Raw genomic sequence first — 25,145 nt, 5'->3', positions numbered from 1 at the left:
TCTTGTCTGAAGGGGTTCTACGATGGCTTTTTCTTTCCTTCCTTCCTTCCTTCCTTCCTTCTTTCTTTCCTTCGTTCTTTTCCTTCCTTCCTTCCTTCCTTCTTTCCTTCCATGTATCTATGTATCTATGAATCTATCTATGTATCTATGTATCTATGTATGTATCTACTTATCTATCTATCTATCTACTTATCTATCTATCTATCTATCTATCTATCTATCTATCTATCTATCTATCTATCTATCTACGAAAACAATTATCTATCTATGTATCTATGTATGTATCGATGTATCTATGTATCTGTATCTATCTATGTATCTATGTATCTATGTATCTATCTATGTATCTATCTATCTATCTATCTATCTATCTATCTATCTATCTATCTATCTATCCATCCATCCATCCATCCATCCATCTACCTACCTACCTACCTACCTACACACCCACCTACCCACCCATCTACCTACCTACCTACCTACCCACCCACCCACCCACGTACCTATCTCTCTCTCTCTCTCTCTACCTACCTACCTACCCACCCACCCACCCACCCACGTATGTATGTACCTATCTATCTATCTATCTATCTATCTATCTATCTATCTATCTATCTTTCTCTCCCTCTCTCTCTCTCTCCCTACCTACCCACCCACCCACCTACCTACCTACCTACCTACCTAGTTAGCTATTTACCAAACATGTTTAGATAGTAGTTTGTATAAACGTAACAAAAGTAAAAGTTACTGTAATGATAAAAAAAAAGAAAAATAGGACAGTAGGACAGGGACAGTAGGCACAATGGTGTGCTTATGCACGCCCCTTACATAGAATCTGAGAGAGGTCAACTGTTGACAGTCTAAGGTTAAAGATTTTGGGGTTTGGGGAAGAAACCACAGAGTCAGGTAGAGCATTCCAGGCATTGATCACTCTATTGTCGTATTTTCTGCAGTCAAGTTTGGAATGGCTCACATTGAGTTTGAATCAATTATGTGCTCGTGTATTGCTGCAGTTGAAGGTGAAGTAGTCATTAACGGGAAGGACATTTTGGTCTATGATTTCATGAACTACAGTTAGATCAGATCGGAGCTGACGTAGTTGTAAATTGTCTAATTGCAGTATTTTGAGTCTGGTGGAATAAAGTGTCCTATTACGAGCAGAGGAGTGATGGACTCTTCTTGTGAAATATTTCTGGACTCTCTAGATTGTATTAATGTCTGATATGCAATGCGGGTTCCAGACAGATGAGCTGTATTCCAGAATTGGTCGAACCAATGTTTTGTATGTTCTGGTTAGCAGTGCAATGTTGCCAGAGAAGAAGCTACTTAAGATTAGATTAACTTGAAGATCACGTGAAGTGTTAATACCACTTTATAAGGCCTTGGTAAGGCCACACTTGGAATACTGCATTCAATTTTGGTCACCACAATGCAAAAAGGATGTTGAGACTCTAGAAAAAGTGCAGAGAAGAGCAACAAAGATGATTAGGGGACTGGAGGCTAAAACATATGAAGAACGGTTGCAGGAACTGGGCACGGCTAGTTTAATGAAAAGAAGGACCAGGGGAGACAGGGCAGCAGTGTTCCAATATCTCAGGGGTTGCCACAAAGAAGTGGAAGTCAACCTATTATGCAAAGCATCTGAGGGTAGAACAAGAAGCAATGGGTGGAAACTAAACAAGGAGAGAAGTAACTTAGAACTAAGGAGAGATTTCCTGACAGTCAGAATGGTTGATCAGTGGAACAGTTTGACTCCAGAAGTTGTGAATGCCCCAACACTGGAAGTTTTTAAGAAGAGGTTGTCTGAAGTAGTGTAGGGTTTTCTGCCTAAGCAGGGGGTTGGACTAGAAGACCTCCAAGATCCCTTCCAACTTAACTTGCTTTTCTTAATTTCTCTCATTACTTCAGATGAGCAAACCATAAGTCATTTCCTGACTTCATATGACCAGATGATTAAGATGATAATTAACCACGTGTCTGCTATTTGGGCCATTGTTACCCGATCTATTTCTTCCTCCACAGCCTTCTATTTAGTAGTCACATATCTTAAATTAGTTCCTCAATATAATATGAGAGCAGTCAAAGCCTTGGGAGGGGTGGACATGACCACAAATGGGACAACAATGTATTGTGAAGTCCAGTTTGGTGCTACAGGAACAAAACAAACAAAGCTTACAAATCAAAAAGCGGCAGAAATTCTCAATGTCAGAGAATTGCACAATCATGAAGTGTTATTACAACTTGGAGCCTGAAAAACGTGGATATCAAAGAAGGATGTACCAATTATTATTATTATTATTGTTATCATAGAAATATAGAAGACTGACGGCAGAAAAAGACCTCATGGTCCATCTAGTCTGCCCTTATATTATTTCCTGTATTTTTATCTTAAGATGGATATATGTTTATCCCAGGCATGTTTAAATTCAGTTACTGTGGATTTACCAACCACGTCTGCTGGAAGTTTGTTCCAAGGATCTACTACTCTTTCAGTAAAATAATATTTTCTCATGTTGCTTTTGATCTTTCCCCCAAGTAACTTCAGGTTGTGTCCCCTTGTTCTTGGGTTCACTTTCCTATTAAAAACACTTCCTTCCTGAACCTTATTTAACCCTTTGACATATTTAAATGTTTCGATCATGTCCCCCCTTTTCCTTCTGTCCTCCAGACTATACAGATTGAGTTCATGAAGTCTTTCCTGATATTATTATTATTAATAATAATAATAATAATAATAATAATAATAATAATAATAATAATTTATTGATTGGATTTGTATGCCGCCCCTCTCCGTGGACTCGGGGCAGCTAACAACAGCAATAAAAACAGCATGTGACAATCCAATACTAAAACAGCTAAAAACCCTTGTTATAAAATCAATCATACATACAAACATACCATGCATAAATTGGAGAAGCCTAGGGGGAAAGAATATCTCAGTTCCCCCATGCCTGATGGCAGAGTTGGGTTTTAAGGAGCTTACGAAAGGCAAGGAGGGTGGGGGTTATTCTAATCTCTGGGGGGAGCTGATTCCAGAGGGCCAGGGCCGCCACAGAGAAGGCTCTTCCCCTGGGTCCCGCCAAGCGACATTGTTTAGTTGATGGGACCCGGAGAAGGCCCACTCTGTGGGACCTAACTGGTCGCTGGGATTCGTGCAGCAGAAAGCGGTCCCTGAGATAATCTGGCCCGGTGCCATGAAGGGCTTTATAGGTCATAACCAACACTTTGAATTGTGAGCGGAAACTGATCGGCAACCAATGCAGACTGCAGAGTGTTGGTGTGACATGGGCATATTTGGGAAAGCCCATGATTGCTCTCACAACTGCATTCTCCGGAGAGGGGCGACATACAAATCCAATCAATCAATCAATCAATCAATCAATCAATCAATAAATTCTTGTTCTTGTTCTTGTTCTTCTTGTTCTTGTTCTTCTTGTTCTTGTTCTTCTTGTTGTTCTTCTTCTTGTTGTTGTTGTTGTTGTTGTTGTTACTCCTCCTCGCTGGGTGCAGTTGGTCAGCCAGTTGCCAATCCACCTGGTAGTATTGCTGTCCATCCCACTTTTCTCCACTTTCTCTTTCCTTTCCAACAGGAAGAAAGCAGACAGATCCAGGCGTGGCAGAAATCCAGCTCGCAGTCAGATTCTCATGACGATGAAATTTCTCCTCCGCCACCCAATCCGGTGGTCAAAGCGCGACATCGAAGGGGAGGGGTCAGTGCTGAGGTCTACACAGAAGAAGACGCAGTGTCTTATGTCCGGAAGGTAACACTATATTGTTATTGGGCCAATCGCCAGGAGACAATAAGTTCTAGTCCTGTTTTAGGCATGAAAGCTAGCTGGGTGACTTTGGGCCAATCAGCAGGAGATGGTGATTTCTAGTCCCGCCTTAGGCATGAAAGCTGATTGGTTGACTTTGGGCCAATCACCAGGAGATGGTGAGTTCTAGTCCTGCCTTAGGCATGAAAGCTGATTGGTTGACTTTGGGCCAATCACCAGGAGATGGTGAGTTCTAGTCCCGCCTTAGGCATGAAAGCTAGCTGGGTGACTTTGGGCCAATAACCAGGAGATGTGAGTTCTAGTCCCGCCTTAGGCATGAAAGCTAGCTGGGTGACTTTGGGCCAATCACCAGGAGATGGTGAGTTCTAGTCCCGCCTTAGGCTTGAAAGCTAGCTGGGTGACTTTGGGCCAATCACCAGGAGATGGTGAGTTCTAGTCCCGCCTTAGGCATGAAAGCTAGCTGGGTGACTTTGGGCCAATCACCAGGAGATGGTGAGTTCTAGTCCCGCCTTAGGCTTGAAAGCTAGCTGGGTGACTTTGGGCCAATCACCAGGATATGGTGAGTTCTAGTCCTGCCTTAGGCTTGAAAGCTAGCTGGGTGACCTTGAGCCAGCCCTTCTCTCTCTGCCCTAGGAAGGGGGCAATGACAAACTACCCCTGAAAAACCTTACCTAGGAAACTGCAGGGTCTTTTCCAGTTAGCTTCCAGGAACCCAAAATTGCCTTAAAGGCACATCCATACGTCAAAAAGACAGAGCTGTTCAGGAAAGCAGAATTTTCTTAACCTCTTTTAGCCTTCGAGTGGTGGGCTGAGATTTTATCCATTTGTGTTTTTATATAAAAAAGAGAACCCAGATTCTCTCCAGAACGTCTGCCCCAAGAAAGCTCAGTTGAACCCAAAAAATGGCCGTTATATTCCGAAGGATTTTATTAATAGATCCTGTGATGTTCGCTCCTGATTTTTAATATAAAAATCAAATCTATATTCCGTCCCAGTGATTCAGTGAAGTAAACCTGGCAACCACCCAGAGTTCAATAATTAATGCATCACCCTGCTTAAGATGCATTTGAAGAAATAATATTAAGTTCTGCCAGATGCGGAATTATTTGCTAGTCAGCCTTTTATAATAAACAAACCATTCCCATCAGATGCCCCTTACAAGCTAATTCTGATTTGCTTCTGGCCTGCAACATTGGTACAATTCAGTTAGAAGACATCGCGATCAGTTAATTCGGCATTTTCTAGATGCTGTTGGATGCTCGAGGGACTGTTGTCTTTTATTTCAGATTAAGCAATTTCAGAATTCAAAGTTTGTATACAAAGCCATTTCTGGAAGATTCACTCGGGTCTGGAATTATGGAGTTGCTTTGTGATTGCTTTATTTATTTATTTATTTATTTATTTATTCATTCATTCATTCATTCATTCATTCATTCATTCATTCATTCGATTTTTATGCCGCCCTTCTCCTTAGACTCAGGGCGGCTTACAACATGTTAGCAATAGCACTTTTTAACAGAGCCAGCATATTGCCCCCACAACCCGGGTCCTCATTTTACCCACCTCGGAAGGATGGAAGGCTGAGTCAACCTTGAGCCGGTGATGAGATTTGATTTTCTTTAATTACCGTAGTCTAAATCAGAGGTCTTCAAACTTGGCAACTTTGAGACTTGTGGACTTAGAAACATAGAAACATAGAAGACTGACAGCAGAAAAAGACCTCATAGTCCATCTAGTCTGCCCTTATACTATTTCCTGTATTTTATCTTACAATGGATATATGTTTATCCCAGGTATCTTTCAATTCAGTTCCTGTGGATTTATCTACCACGTCTGCTGGAAGTTTGTTCCAAGGATCTACTACTCTTTCAGTCAAATAATATTTTCTCACGTTGCTTTTGATCTTTCCCCCAACTAACCCCAACTTCTGGGAGTTAAAGTCCACAAGTCTTAAAGTTGCCAAGTTTGGGGACCCTGTTGTACATTAACATGGCTCTCCTACAAATATTATAACAGGAGCCTTGGCCGATCTCTTCTGCTCACTCCTAACTTTGGCTTCTCTCCTCCCTTTTCCATTTCAGGTTATTCCAAAGGACTATAAGACTATGACAGCCTTAGCCAAGGCCATCTCGAAGAACGTCCTCTTCGCTCACCTTGACGACAATGAGAGAAGGTATGATGGGATCTAAGATGTTAGCCTGATGACTTAGTTTGGCCATGAAACATGTTCAAGAAAATAACCAAGCTCACAGAGCACCAAGCCACACCACAGTCCTTCTCCCCCTCCTCCTCTCTCTAAACTCAACTCCCTTCTAAGAGTGATAGTGTAACACTGGTGAGAGCGCTGGTGAGACCACATTTGGAATACTGTGTTCAGTTCTGGGGACCTCACCTACAAAAAGATATTGACAAAATTGAACGGGTCCAAAGACGGGCTACAAGAATGGTGGAAGGTCTTCAGCATAAATCGTATCAGGAAAGACTTCATGAACTCCATCTGTATAGTCTGGAGGACAGAAGGAAAAGGGGGGACATGATCGAAACATTTAAATATGTTAAAGGGTTAAATAAGGTCCAGGAGGGAAGTGTTTTTAATAGGAAAGTGAACACAAGAACAAGGGGACACAATCTGAAGTTAGTTGGGGGAAAGATCAAAAGCAACGTGAGAAAATATTATTTCACTGAAAGAGTAGTAGATCCTTGGAACAAACCTCCAGCAGACACAGTTGGTAAATCCAGTAACTGAATTTAAACATGCCTGGGATAAACATATATCCATTGTAAGATAAAATAGAGGAAATAGTATAAGGGCAGACTAGATGGACCATGAGGTCTTTTTCTGCCGTCAGACTTCTATGTTTCTATGTTTCTAACCTTGTTGGGTAATGAAAGGTCGGCAAGAAAACAACCACGCTCAGGAAGCACCAAGGACCCCTCAATGTTTCTTTTCCTCCTCCTCCTCCTCCTCTCCACAGACCTAACTCTCTGTGGTGTAGTGGTTAGAGTGCAGTACTGCAGGCTACTTCTGCTTTGGCAGATCGAATCTCAGTAGGCTTAAGGTTAACTCAGCCTTCCGTCCTTCCAAGGTAGGTCAAAGGAGGACCCAGATTGTTGGGGGCAATAGGCTGACGCTCTGTAAACCACTTAGAGAGGGTATATAAGTCTAAATGCTACTGCTATTGCTAACTCCTTTCTAGGACTGATGATGTAACCTTGTTGGGTCATGAAACATCAGCAAGAAAATAACCAAGTTCAGAGAGCACCAAGGATACATCAAGGACCCACACTCCTCCTCCTACTCTTCTTCTTCTTCTTCTTCTTCTTCTTCTTCTTCTTCTTCTTCTTCTTCTTCTTCTTCTTCTTCTTCTTCTTCTTCCTCCTCCTCCTCCTCCTCCTCTTCCACTTCTCTGCAAACCTAACTCCCTTCTAGGACTGATGATGTAACCTTTTTAGGTATTATTATTATTATTATTATTATTATTATTATTATTATTATTATTAATTGGATTTGTATGCCGCCCCTCTCCAGAGACTCGGGGCGGCTAACAGCAATAATAAAAACAGTGTACAATAATAATCCAATACTAAAAACGATTAAAAACCCATTAATATAAAAACCAAACATACATACAAACATACCATACATAAATTGTAAAGGCCTAGGGGGAAAGAGGATCTCAATTCCTCCATGCCTGGCGGCACAGGTGGGTTTTAAGTAGCTTACGAAAGGCAAGGAGGGTGGGGGCAATTCTAATCTCTGGGGGGAGTTGGTTCCAGAGGGCCGGGGCTGCCACAGAGAAGGCTCTTCCCCTGGCTCCCGCCAAGCGACATTCTTTAGTTGACGGGATCCGGAGAAGATCCACTCTGTGGGACCTAACTGGTTGCTGGGATTCGTGCAGCAGAAGGCGGTCCCTGAGATAATCTGGTCCGGTAAGAAAATATCTGCAAGAAAACAACCAGGCTTAGAAAGCACCAAGGACCCACACTCTTCCTCCTCTCCTCCTCCTCCTCCTCCTTCTCTCCCTCCTCCTTCTCTCCCTCCCCCTCCTCCTTCTCCTCTTTCTCTCCCTCCTCCTCCTCCTTCTCTCTCTCCTCCTCCTTCTCTCCCTCCTCCTCCTCCTCCTCCCCCCACCCTTCTAAGACTGATGATAGGTATTGAATATCCAGATCGGCTTTCAGCCAAAACGCAGATTGCATCAAAACTCTCTTCCTCTAACAGTATTTTGTCTCTGTAACAAACATTTGATCTTATGCTTCACCCTTGAATTGTTTTCACCCATCCAAAACTTTCTAAAAAATCATGCTTTATTATTTTTTTAAAAGGGCAATGTTTTTTTCCCCTTTTTTACATTAATCCAGTCGATCCAGCTGCCGGTTCGCATTAGTGGATTTATTTTGGAAAGCCCTCGTTGGCCAATGATTTTTTTTTTTAGACCCAAAGTGCTTTGCGTGGTGTGAAACAGCTGGTTCAGTCTCATCCTTAGTAATCCTTTCTAAGGTTTCCAGAAACAAAAGTGGCCTTTGAATGGGCTGCAGCAGCTGGAGGAATCTGCTGCCTTGGGGATCTCTCAGCTGTCCTCATGCAGCACAGAGGCGGGCGGTAATAGAATATTTTAAGCTTTTTAATAATTCCAGATTTGTCATGTTTCAGAAAGACTTCTGAGTCTTGGGAAGGAATAGAATATTATTACTATTACTATCACTATTACTATTATTATTACCAATTCCTGTACAGTGTTCCCTCGATTTTCACGGGGGATGCATTCCGAGACCGCCCGCGAAAGCCGAATTTCCACGAAGTAGAGATGCGGAAGTAAATACACTATTTTTGGATATGAACAGTATCCCAAGCCTTCCCTTAACACTTTAAACCCCTAAATTACAATTTCCCATTCCCTTAGCAACCATACAGATTATTACTCACCATGTTTATTTATTAAAGTTTATTTAAAAAAATGTTTTTTAAAGGCAGACGAAAGTTTGGCAATGACATATGACATCATCGAGCGGGAAAAACCGTGGTATGGGGGGGGGGAGAAACCGCGAAGTATTTTTTAATTAATATTTTTGAAAAACCGTGGTATAGACGTTCCGCGAAGTTCGAACCTGCGAAAATCGAGGGGACACTGTATTACTATTTATTAGATTTGTATGCCGCCCCTCTCCGAAGACTCAGGGCGGCTCACAGCATACAATATAAAACTGTGAATATAGAGACAAATCTAATTACAGCGGTACCTCAATTTACGAACTTAATTCGTTCCGTGACCAAGTTCTTAAGTAGAAAAGTTTGTAAGTAGAAGCAATTTTTCCCATAGGAATCAATGTAAAAGCAAATAATGTGTGCGATTGGGGAAACCACAGGGAGGGTGGAGGCCCCGTTTCCTCCCAGGAGAATCCTAGAGAGGCCCCACGGAGGCTTCTCCCTGCCTTTTCCACCCCTGTTTCCTCCCAGGAGATTCCTAGAGAGGCCCCACAGAGGCTTCTCCCCACCTTTTCCGGCCTTGTTTTCTTCCCGGATATTTCTAGAGAGGCCCCACGGAGGCTTCTCCCTGCCTTTTCCGGCCCTGTTTCCTCCCAGGAGATTCCTAGAGAGGCCCCACAGAGGCTTCTCCCCACCTTTTCTGGGATTGTTTCCTCCCAGGAGATTCCTAGAGAGGCCCCACGGAGGCTTCTCCCTGCCTTTTCTGGTTACAGTTTCGGGGGCTCGGGTTTGTAAGTGGAAAATGATTCTTGAGAAGAGGCAAAAAAATCCTGAACACCTGGTTCTTATCTAGAAAAGTTCTTAAGTAGAGGCATTCTTTGGTAGAGGTAGCACTGTAATTAAAAACTACATCAGCAAAAAAACCCAATATATTAAAAATCAATCAAACAAATTCAAATCGCTGCCATACATCAGAATTGTATTGTAAGGGTCATCCTTGATTGACAAGGAGTCAGTTAGGGACCATTCAAAGTATCAAAAAAAGTATCTTATGGCAATTTTTCACCTGCATTGTGTTCCTACATGGATGGTGGGGGACGGCATTCTGGTAGCAAAAATGGAGATGCGCATGTTCCCACTGGAAACACATAGCGGCAGGAGCTGGTAACCCTTCACTGATTTTCATATAACCGTTGCAACATCCTCCATGAATCACGGGATCAAAATTCTGGACGTTTAGCAACTGGCACATATTTATGGTGGCTGCAGTATCCTCAGGTCCTGGGATTTATTTTTCCATCCTTCTGACCAGCTAAATCAGGGGTAGGCAAAGCCGGCTCTTCTATGACTTGTGGACTTCAACTCCCAGAATTCCAAAGCCAATCATGGTAGCTCAGGAATTCTGGGAGTTGAAGTCCACAAGTCATACAAGAGCCGATGTGCTTACCCCTGTCATAGACCATGTGCGATTTCTATCATCTGCACAATTATGGGGGTAGCTACCAAGAGAAAGGTCCTTTGCAGAGGCCTTGTTCGGTCATGAATTCCTCTCTTTCTCCTTCCCTCTCCATCACTGCAATGTTCATCAACCTGATCAAATTCTGAAGCTGTTTTAGCTGAAAAGGTCTAACACAGGGGTAGGACTTTCCTGGATTCTTCTAACACAAGGTCGAGAAGGGGGCGATCTTCTAGAGATGATTGATGAGGTTTCCCCTTACCGAAAACCATGGTTTGTGTCAGGTGGGGAAAATGGGAACTGGAGCCCAACAATGTCTGAGGAGCGAGAGGATCCCTAGCACTTGGAAGGAAGAATTGGAATACGCAGCATTTGGAGACATTGGAATAGATTTTTTTAAAAAAAATTGGCCGTGTGATTGGACACACAAGGAATTTGTCTTGGTGCACATGCTCTCAGCGTACATAAAAGAAGAGATACGTTCGTCAAGAATCTGAAGATACAACACTTCATTATAGTCTGTGTACAAATAAGCAGTGACTTCAAAGGTGGATTCTAGAAGGGAATTGTGGGTTCTGCCTGGATCCCACACTGCATTTCGGACATAAACACTCTAGAACAGGGGTGGCCAAAGTTGGTTCTTCTATGACTTATGGACTTCAACTCCCAGCCTACAAAACTTTTGCCAGACCCATCCTAGACTACTGCTCATCTGTCTGGAACCCATACCACATCTCAGACATCAACACCCTTGAAAATGTCCAAAGATATTTCACCAGAAGAGCCCTTCACTCCTCCACTCGAAACAGAATATCCTACGAAAATAGACTAACAATCCTTGGCCTTGAAAGCCTAGAACTACGGCGCCTAAAACACGATTTGAGTATTGCCCACAAGATCATATGCTGCAATGTCCTACCAGTCAATGACTACTTCAGCTTCAACCACAATAACACAAGAGCACGCAACAGATTCAAACTTAATACGAACCGCGCCAAACTTGACTGTAAAAAATATGATTTCAACAATCGAGTTATCGAAGCGTGGAACTCATTACCGGACTCAATTGTGTCAACCCCTAACCCCCATCACTTCTCCCTTAGACTCTCCACGATTGACCTCTCCAGGTTCCTAAGAGGCCAGTAAGGGGCGTACATAAGTGCACTGGTGTTCCTTTCATCCCCTGTCCAATTGTCTTTCCTTTCTTTCACCTATCTTATATATTCTCTTCCTTTCATATATCCTCTCCTCTAAGTTCACTTTCACCCTCTTTTATATTATCACATGTCTATTTTTCTTCCTATGTATTTGTGTATTGGACAAATGAATAAATAAATAAATAAAATAAAATAAATTCCAAAGCCAATCGTGCTATCTCAGGAATTCTGGGAGTTGAAGTCCACATGACATAGAAGGGCTAACTTGGCCTCCTCCGAGCTAAATCAATGGCGGCAGGCCAGATTCGTTTAACAACCATGTCAGTCAGGGTGACATCTGGTCATCAGAGAGAGAGAGAGAGAGAGAGTGACCATTTCGCTCCTTGCCAGCTGGTGTCACTCTATGCAAGATCATGCTTGTATTGTTAGAAGACTTAAAAGAAAAAATAAATATTGAAAAGAAAAGCACAGCGGAATTGTAGTTGGAGACCCGCAGTCGTTAAACTCCAAACACAAGGATCAAACTTTAGACTGCTGTCGTGAAGGTGTGAAGAAATACAGACAACTGGAGTTGGTACTCAGCCCACGGCCGGGTTCTACTTCCCTTCCCTCTACCGATTGGAAGTGCGCGTTTTGAGCTCGTGTCTCTCTTTCGTGTGCCTAGGTCATGATATGGAATTGATCCTCTGTGCATGCGCAGAGGTTTCTTTGCAAGCCACTTTCAAGAAGCAGTGACCGGAGGACCGGTTCTGGGGTGTGGTCAGCCACTCATCGCTACCAGTTTTTTATTACCGGTCTTCTTCTCCTCCTCCTGTTTCTCCTCCTCCTCCTCCTTCTTCTTCTTCCTCTTTTCTTTTTTCTTCTCATCCTCCCTCTTTCTTCTTCCTTCTCCTCGTTCTTTCCTGCCTTTCTCTCTTCTTCTTCCTCTTCTTTTTCTTCCTCCTTCTTCTTCTTTATCTTCTTTTTCTCCTCCTCCTCCTTCTTCTTCTTTTCTTTTTCCTCCTCCTCCTTCCTTCTTCCTCCTCCTCATTCTTTCCTTCCTTTCTCTCTTCTTCCTCTTCCTCCTCCTCCTCCTATTTCATCTTCTCCTCCTCCTCCTTCCTCTTTTCTTTTTCTCCTCCTCCTCCTCCTTCCTTCTTCCTCCTCCTCCTCATTCTTTCCTTCCTTTCTCTCTTCTTCCTCTTCCTCCTCCTCCTATTTCATCTTTTTCTCCTCCTCTTCCTCCTTCCTTCTTCCTCCTCCTCCTCGTTCCTTCCTTCCTTCCTTCCTTCCTTCCTTCCTTCCTGTCTTCTTGTTCTTGTTCTTCTTGTTCTTCTTTTCTTGTTCTTGTTCTTGTTCTTCTTCTTCCTCTTCCTCCTCTTCTTAATCTTCCTCCTCCTCCTCCTCCTCCTTCTCTTCTTCTTCTTCTTCTTCTTCCTCCTCCTCCTCTTCATCTTCTTCTCCTCCTCCTCTTCGTCCTCCTCCCTCGCCCTCCTTCTTCTTTCTTCTTCTTCTTCCTCCTTCCCCCTCCCCTCCTCCTCCTTTCCCATCGTATCACAGTGTCCCCAGTTTTGCATTTCGCCCACCACTTTGGTCTGCAGCACCTGGTCCCATTGCCAAAATTCCGAGGCTTGGCAACTGACCCACACTTCCCTTTTGTGACCTCCTGACATGCAAAGTCAATGGGGAAGAGTTACTCACTTAAAACATCTGCAGAGATTCACTTAACAACTACCCTGGCCAGAAAGGTCCTACAGCAGAGCAAAAGTCACAGAACAAATTTCTCACTTAACAACAGAAATGTGGGTCTCAATTGCCGTCGTAAGTCAAGGGTGACCTTTCCCAATTCTCATTTTGCTTGGGAGAGGTTTCAACCCTTGCTTCTCGCCTTGCTGAGCTGCTCAACCACTCGATGACAGGGCCTGATCTGGTGGCCCAAGGACCCCCGGGGCACTCTGCCTGACCCTGACGTTGCATTTTGGAGGTTCCAGTCATTGTCTCCTCCCTCGGCTACTCAGGATGCCAGGATATCTGTTACGGAACAAACATAGCTGGACTAATCACCCAACGATGCTTTTGCGAAGGCGGAGGGACCGATCTACAGCAGGTGGCGACGAAAAAGACAGCTTTGAGTCACATCTGGAGAAATGCGCTCTTCGCTCTGCATTCCTGCAGCTGTTTGGCCTGCCTGGTTCTGTTTTTAACATTCGGAGTGGCGGCCTTTCCTACCCGACCGTCTACGCGCTCTTCTTCCTCCCTGACATGTTGCTCAGAAGCAAGCCGCGGCGTTTTTTCTTCTGCAGACACCAGGCATTCAGATTAGTAGGGTCTCCCCCCCTGGGATTTGGGCTAGTAGCTTGCCTACACTCACTTCTTCCAGATGGAGGCTCGAGAACATTGCTAAAACAGATGGGAAGGCCAAAATGTCCCCTTGAATGTAGGAGAGATGAAGGAGGAGAAGGAAGAGGAGGTGGAAATTCGTGGGACCAAGAACTAGATTTTGGCCCGGACCTTGGGCTAGCTTCTCCTGGAGGGCATCAAAGGGAAAGTGTGTTGTATTAATTGTGTTACAAGGTCTGCTTGTAGCAACGAACGTCTACTTCGTTCGGCAATAAAAAAAAGTCTTCGGGAGGTGTTATGGTTAGTGCTGGCCCAGCTCCTGCCCCAAGGACTGTGGATGTGGGGGAGACACCCACATGCTGCAGGCCTGTTTTGCCCCCCCCCTGGAATCTGCTGATGAAGGCTACTCTGACCAAGAAGACATGAGTGACAGGGAGGAGGAGAGTGTGGCAGACAGCTCAGAAGGAGATCAATTATCTAGCTCCTCCTTGGATTCAGAACAAGAGTTAATGATACAGCCACGCATGCGGAGAGCGATGCATAGGCAGCAACAACTGAGAGATTATTATCAAAGAAAATGAGGCCACCTGTGGTTGGGTGGGGCTGTGGTCATTAGTGAGGCTGCTATAAATAGCAGCCTGTGGGTTTGGCCATTGTGGAGGATTATCTGATCGTTGTGTTTCCTGCCTGCTTTGCTGTGTTTGACCTTTTGTGTGCTGATTTTTCCCCGCTTTGAAACTAAACCAGAGCAAAGTATGTTTCACTTTGTGAAAGTAGAAGAACTGTGAATTGCCTCACAGCTGCAAGCTAAGTATCACAGAACTGATAAGGGACTTGTACAAATTACCAGTTTGTTTGGAGACGAGTGCTCTTGGCTACACCAAAAGAGGGCTTAGTTTAAGTGAATTTTCATTATAAATAGAACATTGTTTTGAATTTTCAAACGTGTGTGTGTGTCTGAAATTTGTACCTGTGAATTTTTGGGAGAACTTTACCAGAGAGCCCAACAGTACAGGAGGTAGTCAACATCAGGCAGAGCACCAAATTGCTTTGCAAAGGTTCCAGGTTCGAAATCCCCAATCCCCATCTTTCCACTAGACTAGACATATCCCATTCCAATGATGTACCATAGTTAATAAACTCAGCAGGACTTGTGGCTGCATTGATATTTAAAGAATATTTCTCTGCTTTTCTGCTTATCAACAAAAATTTGACAAGGAGGAGGAATTTGCCATTGTTTTTTTTCTGCTGGGTTATTTATTTATTTATTAGATTTGTGTGCCGCCCCTCTCCGAAGACTCTGGGCGGCTCACAACAGCAATACAAGCAATATAGTAGTGGAACAAATCTAATATTAAAAACATATAAAACCTTATTATTATTTTAAAAAACCAAACAGCACATTCATACCAAACATAAAACAAAATATTAAAAAAGCCTGGGGGAAAGGTGTCTCAACTCCCCCATGCCTGGCGGTATAAGTGAGTCTTGAGTAGTTTACGAAAGACAGGAAGGGTGGGGGCAGTTCTAATCTCCGGGGGGAGTTGGTTCCAGAGGGCCGGGGCCGCCACAGAGAAGGCTCTTCCCCTGGGTCCCACCAAACGACATTGTTTAGTCGACGGGACCCAGAGAAGGCCAACTCTGTGGGACCTTATCGGTCGCTGGGATTCATGCTGTAGCAGGCGGTTCTGGAGGTACTCTGGTCCAATGCCATGTAGGGCTTTAAAGGTCATGACCAACACTTTGAATTGTGACCGGAAACTGGTCGGCAGCCAATGCAAGCCACGGAGTGTTGAAGAAACGTGGGCGAATCTTGGAAGCCCCACGATGGCTCTCGCAGCTGTGTTCTGCACAATCTGAAGTTTCCGAACACTTTTCAAAGGTAGCCCCATGTAGAGAACGTTGCAGTAATCGAACCTTGAGGTGATGAGGGCATGAGTGACTGTGAGCAATGACTCCCTGTCCAAATAGGGTCGCAACTGGTGCACCAGGCGAACCTGGGCAAACGCCCTCCTCGCCACAGCCGAAAGATGATGTTCTAATGTTAGCTGTGGATTGAGGAGGACGTCCAAGTTGCGAACCCTCTCTGAGGGGGTCAGTAGTTCCCCCCCAGGGTAATGGACGGACAAATGGAATTGTCCTTGGGAGGCAAGACCCACAGCCACTCCGTCTTGTCTGGGTTGTGTTTGAGTTTGTTGACACCCATCCAGGCCCCAACAGCCTCCAGGCACCGGCACATCACTTCCACTGCTTCGTTGACTGGTTATGCCTATGGTTAACTCCCAAACTCGGTTTCGGCTGACTGTCCCCTTAACAGCAAAAGTCAACTTGAACGAAGTCTACGAGCTGAAAATATCCCAGTGAATCATTTCCTTCAAAAGTTCACTTCTAGAATCTTATTTCCGCTTCGCAACAGTCGGGTCTTTTATTGCTGGCTTAATCACTTTTCTATTTCTCTCTCGGCATTACTACATTCTGAGAGGCTTCCTTTACTGTAAGTAGTCTGCGGTCACAATGGGAGGTGGGACCTTGGCGTGACCCGCACAGATTTTATTTGGATTAACCCATTCTGGAAGGAGATAAGTGTCCCCTTGGGGATCGTAGTTCATTTTCAACTCGGTCGCAGAAAGCCATAATGGCTTTGAAAAAGCCCTATATGGCACGAATCTTGAGTTATTCCCGAGAATATTTTCTTGTCTCGGATTTTATTTCCTGGTTTCTTTCTTTATTAGGTGTTTATTTTAACGTGATTGTTTTGTAAGTCAAGGTGGTGAGCTTACCTAACAGCAATAGCATTTAGACTTATATTCCACTTATATGGAATATGCACCAAGACAAATTCTTTGTGTGTCCAATCACACTTGGCCAATAAAGAATTCTATTCTATTATTCTATTCTATTCTACTCTACTCTACTCTACTCTATTTGCAATGCTTTACAGCCCTCTCTATACTCCCTACAGAAACAGTCTATCTCCCCCATCAAACCCACCTTTGCCGTCAGGCATGGGGGAATTGAAACATCTCCCCCTGGGCATGTTTAATTTATACATGGTATGCTTGTGTGCGTGTCTGTTAGTATATGGGGTTTTTTAAATCTTCAAATATTTTAAATTTAGTCGGATTATTTATGATTTGTTCCACTTGTTGTGAGCTGCCCCGAGTCTTCGGAGAGGGGCGGCATACAAATCTAAATAAACAAACAAACAAACAATCTGGGTCCTCGTTTTACTGACAATGGAAGGATGGGTCAATGGTAATAGCACTAGCACTTAGCATTATATACCGCTTCATAACGATTGACATTCCTGTCGAAGTGGTTTACAGAGACAGCCTATTGGTCTAGTAGAGGTAGTAGAGATATACTGCTACATGATATAGGCTATAGACCCTGTTTCGCCCAAAATCAGACATCACTTGATAATAAGCCCAATCAGGCTTTTGAGTGCTTGGGAATAAGGCCAAGCGCTTATTTCAGGTTTCCAAAAAAATATAAGACAGGGTCTAATTTTGGGGGAAAGGCAGTATAGATATCTATCTGTCTTTCTGTCTATCTATCTATCTATCTATCTATCTATCTATCTATCTATCTATCTATCTATCTATCTATCTACTTTATCCATCCATCTATCTGTCTGTCTGTCTGTCTGTCTGTCTGTCTGTCTGTCTATCTATCTATCTATCTATCTATCTATCTATCTATCTATCTATCTATCTATTTTATCCATCTGTCTGTCTGTCTGTCTGTCTGTCTGTCTATCTACTTTATCCATCTATCTACTTTATCCCTCTATCTATCTATCTATCTATCTATCTATCTATCTATCTATCTATCTATCTATCTATCTACTCACTCTATCTATCTATCTATCTATCTATCTCTATCTATCTATCTATCTATCTATCTATCTATCTATCTATCTATCTATCTATCTATCTATCTATCCTGTCTGTCCCTTTATGGGTACTACCGCTATATACTATCACTACATTTTATAAACTTAACCTATAAAATGAGAGCAAATCCCATTCCCTCCCAGTACCACTTGATGATGTTACCTAGCTTGGTAATGAAATGTCTGCAAGAAAAAAAGGCAAGGTCATAGACACCCCCCCCCCCCGCCCGCATGTCGAGAATTGGTGGAGGTACCCCAAGGTTTGTCTGGCTCTTGGAGTTCTGAAACGAGAGGTTAAAAAATAAATAAAAATAACAGTAATTAACATGAGGCCCTAAGTTGTCAGTCCAAAGAAGGTTGCTGTTTCTAGCCTGGGCTTTCTTCCTTGAGAGCTGTTGTGTTTTCACAGTTGGCACCAGAACTGACTATTTACTATTTCCTTCCTTTCTCACTCCACACCCCATCACTCTTTCCACCCTTAAAATGCCACCCGTAATGGTCTCTGTGCCTGGGGTAGCTACTTCTCCTCCCCACAGGAGAGAGAGAGGGGGGGGAAACCCCTCATGCTTATCAACTCAGGATATTGACTTTCCTTTTATCTTCCATCTGAAACAACAAAACATGAATTTCCCACCCGGTCCCCTTTGACCCAAGGGCCCGAGAAAAGTTTGCATCGTTTTCCCCCCTCTCTTTCTTTCTTTCTTTCTTTCTTTCTTTCTTTCTTTCTTTCTTTCTTTCTTTCTTTCTTTCCTTCTTTCCTTCCTTCCTCCCTCCCTCTTTCTTTCCTTCCTTCTTTCTTTCTTTCCCTCTTTTTCTTTCTCTCTCTCTCTTCCTCCCTCCTTCTTTCCTTCCTTCCTTCTTTCTTTCCTTCCTCCCTCCCTCCCTCCTTCTTTCCTTACTTCTTTCTTTCTTTCCCTCTTTCTTTCTCTCTCTCTCTCTCTTCCTTCCTCCCTCCCTCCTTCTTTCTTTCCTTCCTTCCTTCTTTCTTTCCTTCTTTCCTCCCTTCCTCCCTCCCTCCTTCTTTCCTTCCTTCTTTCTTTCTTTCCCTCTTTTTCTTTCTCTCTCTCTCTTTCTTCCTCCCTCCCTCCTTCTTTCCTCCCTCTCTCCTTCTTTCTTTCTTTCTTTCTTTCTTTCTTCTTTCTTTCTCTCTCTCTTTCTCTCTTTCTTTCCTTTCTTCTTTCCTTCCTTCCTCATTCATTCATTTTTCAATATACAAATCAGTTTAACAGTACTGTGTCATGTATGTATGTTTGTATGTTTGTATGTATGTGTGTATGTATGTATATATGTATGAATGAATGATATAAATATACCCATATTTGGGTATATCAGGGTCATTCAACAGGAAGAAAACATAACTCCTCCCTGGTACAAGCTGAGAGGAGGAGAACCTGTGGTCTAGAGGTTAAAGCTATTGCCTTACTGGCAGACAGTGCAGGTTCAAATCCCGATAAGAGTATGGCTAGCTGATGAGAGCAAAATAGCTTGAAATAGATCTATATGAGTCTCCTTTCCTTTTCATTATCAGCAAAAATATGTTACACACACACACACACACACACACACACCATATGGTTATTTACCTTTATTCTTATACATCTTTCTTCCTCTGCTCTAACCAGTTATGCCACCTTTTCCGCATCTCGTAAAATTCTGTTTCCTTCTTTGCCTTTCACTTCTAGAGTGAGCCTGTACATCTCAGCACATTCGGGTGTTTTATGTGTAATCCTTTCATCGCTTGGTGTATTTTCAAGCTTCCAGTGTTGGGCATATACCGTACAATTCTTGCTGCTGTTATTATTTGTAAATTGATATACTACTGGATTTGTTTCTTTTATCTTACTATTAAAAAATAATTCAGGTTTGAATTCTATTTGTGCTCCTATAATTTTTTAATTTTTTGCATCATTTTCTTGCGAACATTTCATTACCCACCTAGCTAACATCATCAGTGTTAGAAGGGAGAAGGGAGCACTGATGATGTTACCTGGTTGGGTAATGAAATATCTGCACGAAAAGCACCCAGCTCAGTGTTGTGGTTAGCTCTGGCCCAGCTCCTGCCCCAAGGACTGTGGATGTGGGGGAGACATCCACATGCTGCAGGCCTGTTTTGCCCCGGTGGAATCTGATGATGAAGGCTCCTCTGACCAAGAAGACAGGAGTGACAGGGAGGAGGAGAGTGTGGCAGACAGCTCAGAAGGAGATCAATTCTCTAGATCCTCCTTGGATTCAGAACAAGAGTTAATGATACAGCCACGCATGCGGAGAGCGATGCATAGGCAGCAACAACTGAGAGATTATTATCAAAGAAAATGAGGCCACCTGTGGTTGGGTGGGGCTGTGGTCATTAGTGAGGCTGCTATAAAGAGCAGCCTGTGGGTTTGGCCATTGTGGAAGATTATCTGATCGTTGTGTTTCGTGCCTGCTTTACTGACTTTGACCTTTTGTGTGCTGCTTTTTCCCCGCTTTGAAACTAAACCAGAGCCAAGTGTGTTTCACTTTGTGAAAAAAGAAGGACTGTGAATTGCCTCACAGCTGCAAGCGAAGTATCACAGAACTGATAAGGGACTTGTACCAATTATCAGTTTGTTTGAAGTCGAGTGCTCGTTGCTATACCAAAAGAGGGCTTGGTTTAAGTGAATTTTCATTATAAAGAACATTGTTTTGAATTTTCAAACGTGTATGTGTCTGAAATTGTATCTGGGCATTTTTGGGAGGATTCTAGCAGAGAGCCCGACAGAACACTCAGAAAACACCAAATTCAATCCTCTACCCATTGGAGGAACCTTGATCCCTTTCGGGACAAAGAGCTGTCGACTCTGTGGCTCTCGTGTCATGTTCGTTTTAACCACCGGTGGATGACGGAACCACAGAAGGTTGGCCTCATGCGCTGAAAGAGCCCACAAGCCTTGTGCATTTTTTAGACTTGCGCCTGAGTCACACAGCAGCATCGAAGGGGACAACTATAAATGGCTTCACTTTGGGAGCTAAGTTAAGCTGCGTCGGGAAAGCTTGGTGGCTGAGTGGTTAAGCCCTAAATTACGGTTCTCAAACCACATGGCGGGGATCGGCATCTAGCCCAAACGAAACAATTTTCATGATGGTTTAACACAGTGATGGTGAACCTTTTGTTCCTCGGGTGCCAAAAGAGCATGTGTGCACGCTATCGCGCATGGGCAAGTGCCCACGCTTATAATTCAATGCCCGGGGAGGGTGAAAACAGCTTCCCCCACCCCCTGGAGGCCCTCTGGAGGCAAAAAACAGCCTGTATGCCAACTTCTGATGGGCCCAGTAGGCTCATATTTTGCCCTCCTCAGGCTCCAAAGGCTTCCCTAGATTCGGAGTGTTCTGTCGAGCTCTCTGATAGACTCCTCCCACAAATGCACAGAGACAATTTCAGACACACACATGTTTGAAAATTCAAAACAATGTTCTTTATAATGAAAATTCACTTAAACCAAGCCCTCTTTTGCTATAGCAAAGAGCACTGGTCTCCAAACAAACTGGTAATTTGTACAAGTCCCTTATCAGTCCTGTGATACTTAGCTTGCAGCTGGGAGGCAATTCACAGTCCTTCTTCTTTCACAAAGTGAAACACACTTTGCTCTGGTTTAGTTTCAAAGCGGGGAAAAATCAGCACACAAAAGGTCACAGTCAGTAAAGCAGTCACGAAACACAACAATCAGATAATCCTCCACAGTGGCCAAACCCACAGGCTGCTCTTTATAGCAGCCTCACTAATGACCACAGCCCCACCCAACCACAGTTGGCCTCATTTTCTTTGATAATAATCTCTCAGTTGTTGCTGCCTATGCATCGCTCTCCGCATGCGTGGCTGTATCATTAACTCTTGTTCTGAATCCAAGGAGGAGCTAGATAATTGATCTCCTTCTGAGCTGTCTGCCCCACTCTCCTCCTCCCTGTCACTCATGTCTTCTTGGTCAGAGGAGCCTTCATCAGCAGATTCCACCGGGGGCAAATCAGGCCTGCAGCATGTGGATGTCTCCCCCACATTCACAGTCCTTGGGGCAGGAGCTGGGCCAGAACTAATCACAACATATGCCAACTTCTGATGGGCCCAGTAGGCTCGTATTTCGCCCTCCCCATGCTCCAAAGGCTTCCCTGGATCGGGGGGAGGTTAAAACTGCCCTCCCCCATCCCTCCTGGAGGTTCTCTGGAAGCCAAAAACACCCTCCCAGAGCGTTTGTGCAGGACAAAAATAGGCTGGCTGGCACACACATGCACGTTGGAGTTGAGCTAGGGCAACAGCTCGTGTGCCAGCAGATATGACTCCACATGCTACCTGTGGCACCCGTGCCATAGGTTTGCCATCACTGGTTTAACCCAATGTATGGACTCCGCTAGTGGACAGGGCTACAGTGTTTTAGCCTTGCTTTATCAGACACACGCCTTCTTGGTAGTTAGTTATTTCCTAGTTCAGTGGTCACTAACCGGTGGTCCCTGGATGGACCATTGGGGGTCCGTGAGAAAATTTTGGTGGTCTGCAGAAAAATTATGTGCATTTTTTATATTGCACTAAAACTGGGATCCTCAAATTAGAATCAGGATCACGTGAAGTGTTAATACCACTTTATAAGGCCTTGGTAAGGCCACACTTGGAATACGGCATTCAGTTTTGGTCGCCACGATGCAAAAAGGATGTTGAGATTCTAGAAAAAGTAGCAGAGAAGAGCGACAAAGATTATTAGGGGACTGGAGGCTAAAACATATGGAGAACGGTTGCAGGAACTGGACATGGCTAGTTTAATGAAAAGAAGGACCAGGGGAGACAGGATAGCAGTATTCCAGTATCTCAGGGGTTGCCACAAAAAAGAAGGAATCAACCTGTTCTCCAAAGCACCTGAGAGTAGAACAAGAAGCAATGGGTGGAAACTAAACAGGGAGAGGAGTAACTAAGAACCAAGTGTTGGTTATGACCTTTAAAGCCCTTCATGGCATCAGACCAGAATATCTCCGAGACCGCCTTCTGCCGCACAAATCCCAGCGACCGATCCGGTCCCACAGAGTGGGCCTTCTCCCGGTCCCGTCAACTAAACAATGTCGGTTGGCGGGCCCCAGGGGAAGAGCCTTCTCTGTGGCGGCCCCGACTCTCTGGAACCAGCTCCCCCCAGAGATTAGAACTGCCCCTACCCTTCTCGCCTTTCGCAAACTCCTTAAAACCCACCTTTGTCGTCAGGCATGGGGGAACTGAGATATCTCCCCCGGGCCTATACAATTTATGTATGGTATACTTGTGTGTATGTCTGTTTAATAATGGTTTTTTTAAAAATATTTTAAATTGTAAATTATTAGATTTGTTATAAACTGTTTTTATTGTGTTGTGAGCCGCCCTGAGTCTACGGAAAGGGGCAGCATACAAATCTAAATAATAATAATAATAATAATAATAATAATAATAATAATAATAATAATAATGAGATGATAATAATAATAATAATAATAATAATAATAATAATAATAATGAGAAATTTCCTGACAGTCAGAATGGTTGATCATTGGAACAGCTTGCCTCCAGAAGTTGTGAATGCTCCAACTCTGGAAGTTTTTAAGCAGATGTTGGATAACCATCTGTCTGAAGTAGTGTAGGGTTTCCTGCCTAAGCAGGGGGGTTGGACTAGAAGACCTCCAAGGTCCCTTCCAAATCAGTCCTTCTCTATTCCGAGTCTCTTTTGTTTCGGTCTGTGAATCACTCTGAGCCCAATCGGCTGATGGGATAACTCATCAGGAATAAAGATAATGGCTTGAAGTTTAAATTTATGACCCGGTGTTTCCTAGATTCAAGGCCTGAGTGGATTTTGGAACTGCTGGACAGGAAATAAGCTAATAATGGGATTTTTGCAACTTTTCCCATATATGGGTGTAAAATTTGCCATAGGTTGCACACTGACGTCCCTTGTTGTTTGGGTGAATCTTTTTCCAAATGGCTTTGTTCTCCTCGTCCATGTCACATTCACACACACATGCAGAGAGAGAGAGAGGCCGATAGAGAGAGAGAGAGGCAGATAGAGAGAGAGAGAGGCAGATAGAGAGAGAGAGAGGCAGATAGAGAGAGAAAGAGAGAGGAAGAGAGAGGAAGAGATAAAAAAAGAGATTGAGGGAGAGAGAGAGAGAAAGAAAGAGAGAGAAAAATAAAGAGGGAGAGAGAGAAAGAGAGAGTGAGGGAGAGAGAGAGAGAGAGGGAAGGAGGGAGGGAGAGGGGAAGAGAGAGAAAGTGGGGGAGAGAGAAAGGGAGAGGGAGAGAGAGAGAGAAAGGGAGAGAGAAAGGGAGAGAGAGGGAAGGAGGGAGAGAGAGAGAAAGAGGGAGAGAGAGAAAGGGAAAGAGGGAGGGAGAAGAGAAGAGAGAGAGAAACAGAAAGAGAGGGAGAGAGAGTGAAGGAGGGAGAGAGAAAGAGGGAGAGAGAGAGAAAGGGAAATAGGGAGGGAGAAGAGAGAGAAAAACAGAAAGAGGGAGAGAGAGGGAAGGAGGGAGAGAGAAAGAGGGAGAGAGAGAGAGAAAGAGGGAGAGAGAGAAAGGGAAATAGGGAGGGAGAAGAGAGAGAGAAAGAGAAAGAGATGGAGAGAGAGGGAAGGAGGGAGAGAGAAAGAGGGAGAGAGAGAGAAAGAGAGGGAGAGAAAGAGAGGGAGAGAGGGAGGGAGGATGGGAGGGAGAGTGAAATATGCTGTTGTAAAACCAGGCTGTACAATCACTGTGAAGGTCACTTTCACATTTTTATTTATATAATTATGGGTGTACAGTATTGCATCAGGACACAAATCACTGGCAATATTTTTGTGACCGATTCGTCAGTTGGTTTTAGCCCTCACTGTTTTGTCTTCCAACATCTGCAGACCCAAAAGGTTTTAAATTGGGGAAAATTTATCCCCTAACTCTTTTCCCCCTCCTTATTCATTTCTCTTTTTCTTTTTCAATTTTCTATTTTATTCGGACGATTAAAATGCCAAATTGCAAAGAGAAAGGGGAAGAAGAGACCAAAACAAAACTAGAAAAGAACATTAAAAAAATATGCATTTTTTTTAAAAAAAAGACAAACCCCCCAAATATTCTCTTTTCTCGTTTTCCTTGTCAGCAATTAAAATACAGGTAGCCTCTTGACCTAAGACCAAAACTGAGCCCCCACAAAGTTCCATTTGCAAACAAACAAACAAGAAAGAAAGAAAGAAAGAAAGAAAGAAAGAAAGAAAGAAAGAAAGAGCCCTGGGGGTGCAGCACGTAGAGTGCTGTACTGCAGGCCACTAAATTGACTGCTAGATCAGCAGGTCAGCGGTTCAAATCTCACCACCGGCTCAAGTTTGACTCAGCCTTCCATCTTTCCGAGGTGGGTCAAATGAGGACCCAGATTGGAGGGCAAATATGCTGGCTCTGTTTTTTAAAAAGGTGCTATTGCTAACATGTTGTAAGCCGCCCTGAGTCTAAGGAGAAGGGCGTCATAAAAATGGAATAAATAAAATATAGATAGGTAGATGGATAGATAGATAGATATGTAGGTAGGTAGGTAGGAAGATAGATAGATAGATAGGTAGGTAGGTAGGTAGATACATAGATAGATAGGTAGATAGATAGGTAGGTAGGTAGGTATGTAGATACATAGATAGATAG

The 25,145-nt window shown here is 43.6% G+C and overlaps 1 protein-coding gene across 1 annotated transcript in view; it reads left to right on the top strand.

Annotated features, from left to right (window-relative positions):
- Positions 1-25,145, top strand: part of LOC139172687 (cAMP-dependent protein kinase type I-beta regulatory subunit) — a 95,244-nt gene that overhangs the window by 7,254 nt on the left and 62,845 nt on the right. The window contains exons 3-4 of the mRNA XM_070761925.1: positions 3,591-3,761; positions 5,858-5,949. Of these exons, the coding sequence (XP_070618026.1) occupies positions 3,591-3,761; positions 5,858-5,949 (263 nt within the window). The remainder of the gene's footprint in view (positions 1-3,590; positions 3,762-5,857; positions 5,950-25,145) is intronic.

This window comes from Erythrolamprus reginae, chromosome 9, assembly GCF_031021105.1.
Source record: "Erythrolamprus reginae isolate rEryReg1 chromosome 9, rEryReg1.hap1, whole genome shotgun sequence".
Taxonomy (NCBI): domain Eukaryota; kingdom Metazoa; phylum Chordata; class Lepidosauria; order Squamata; family Dipsadidae; genus Erythrolamprus; species Erythrolamprus reginae.
Note: the sequence above shows the minus strand (reverse complement) of the source record. Positions and strands in the feature narration are given on the sequence as shown.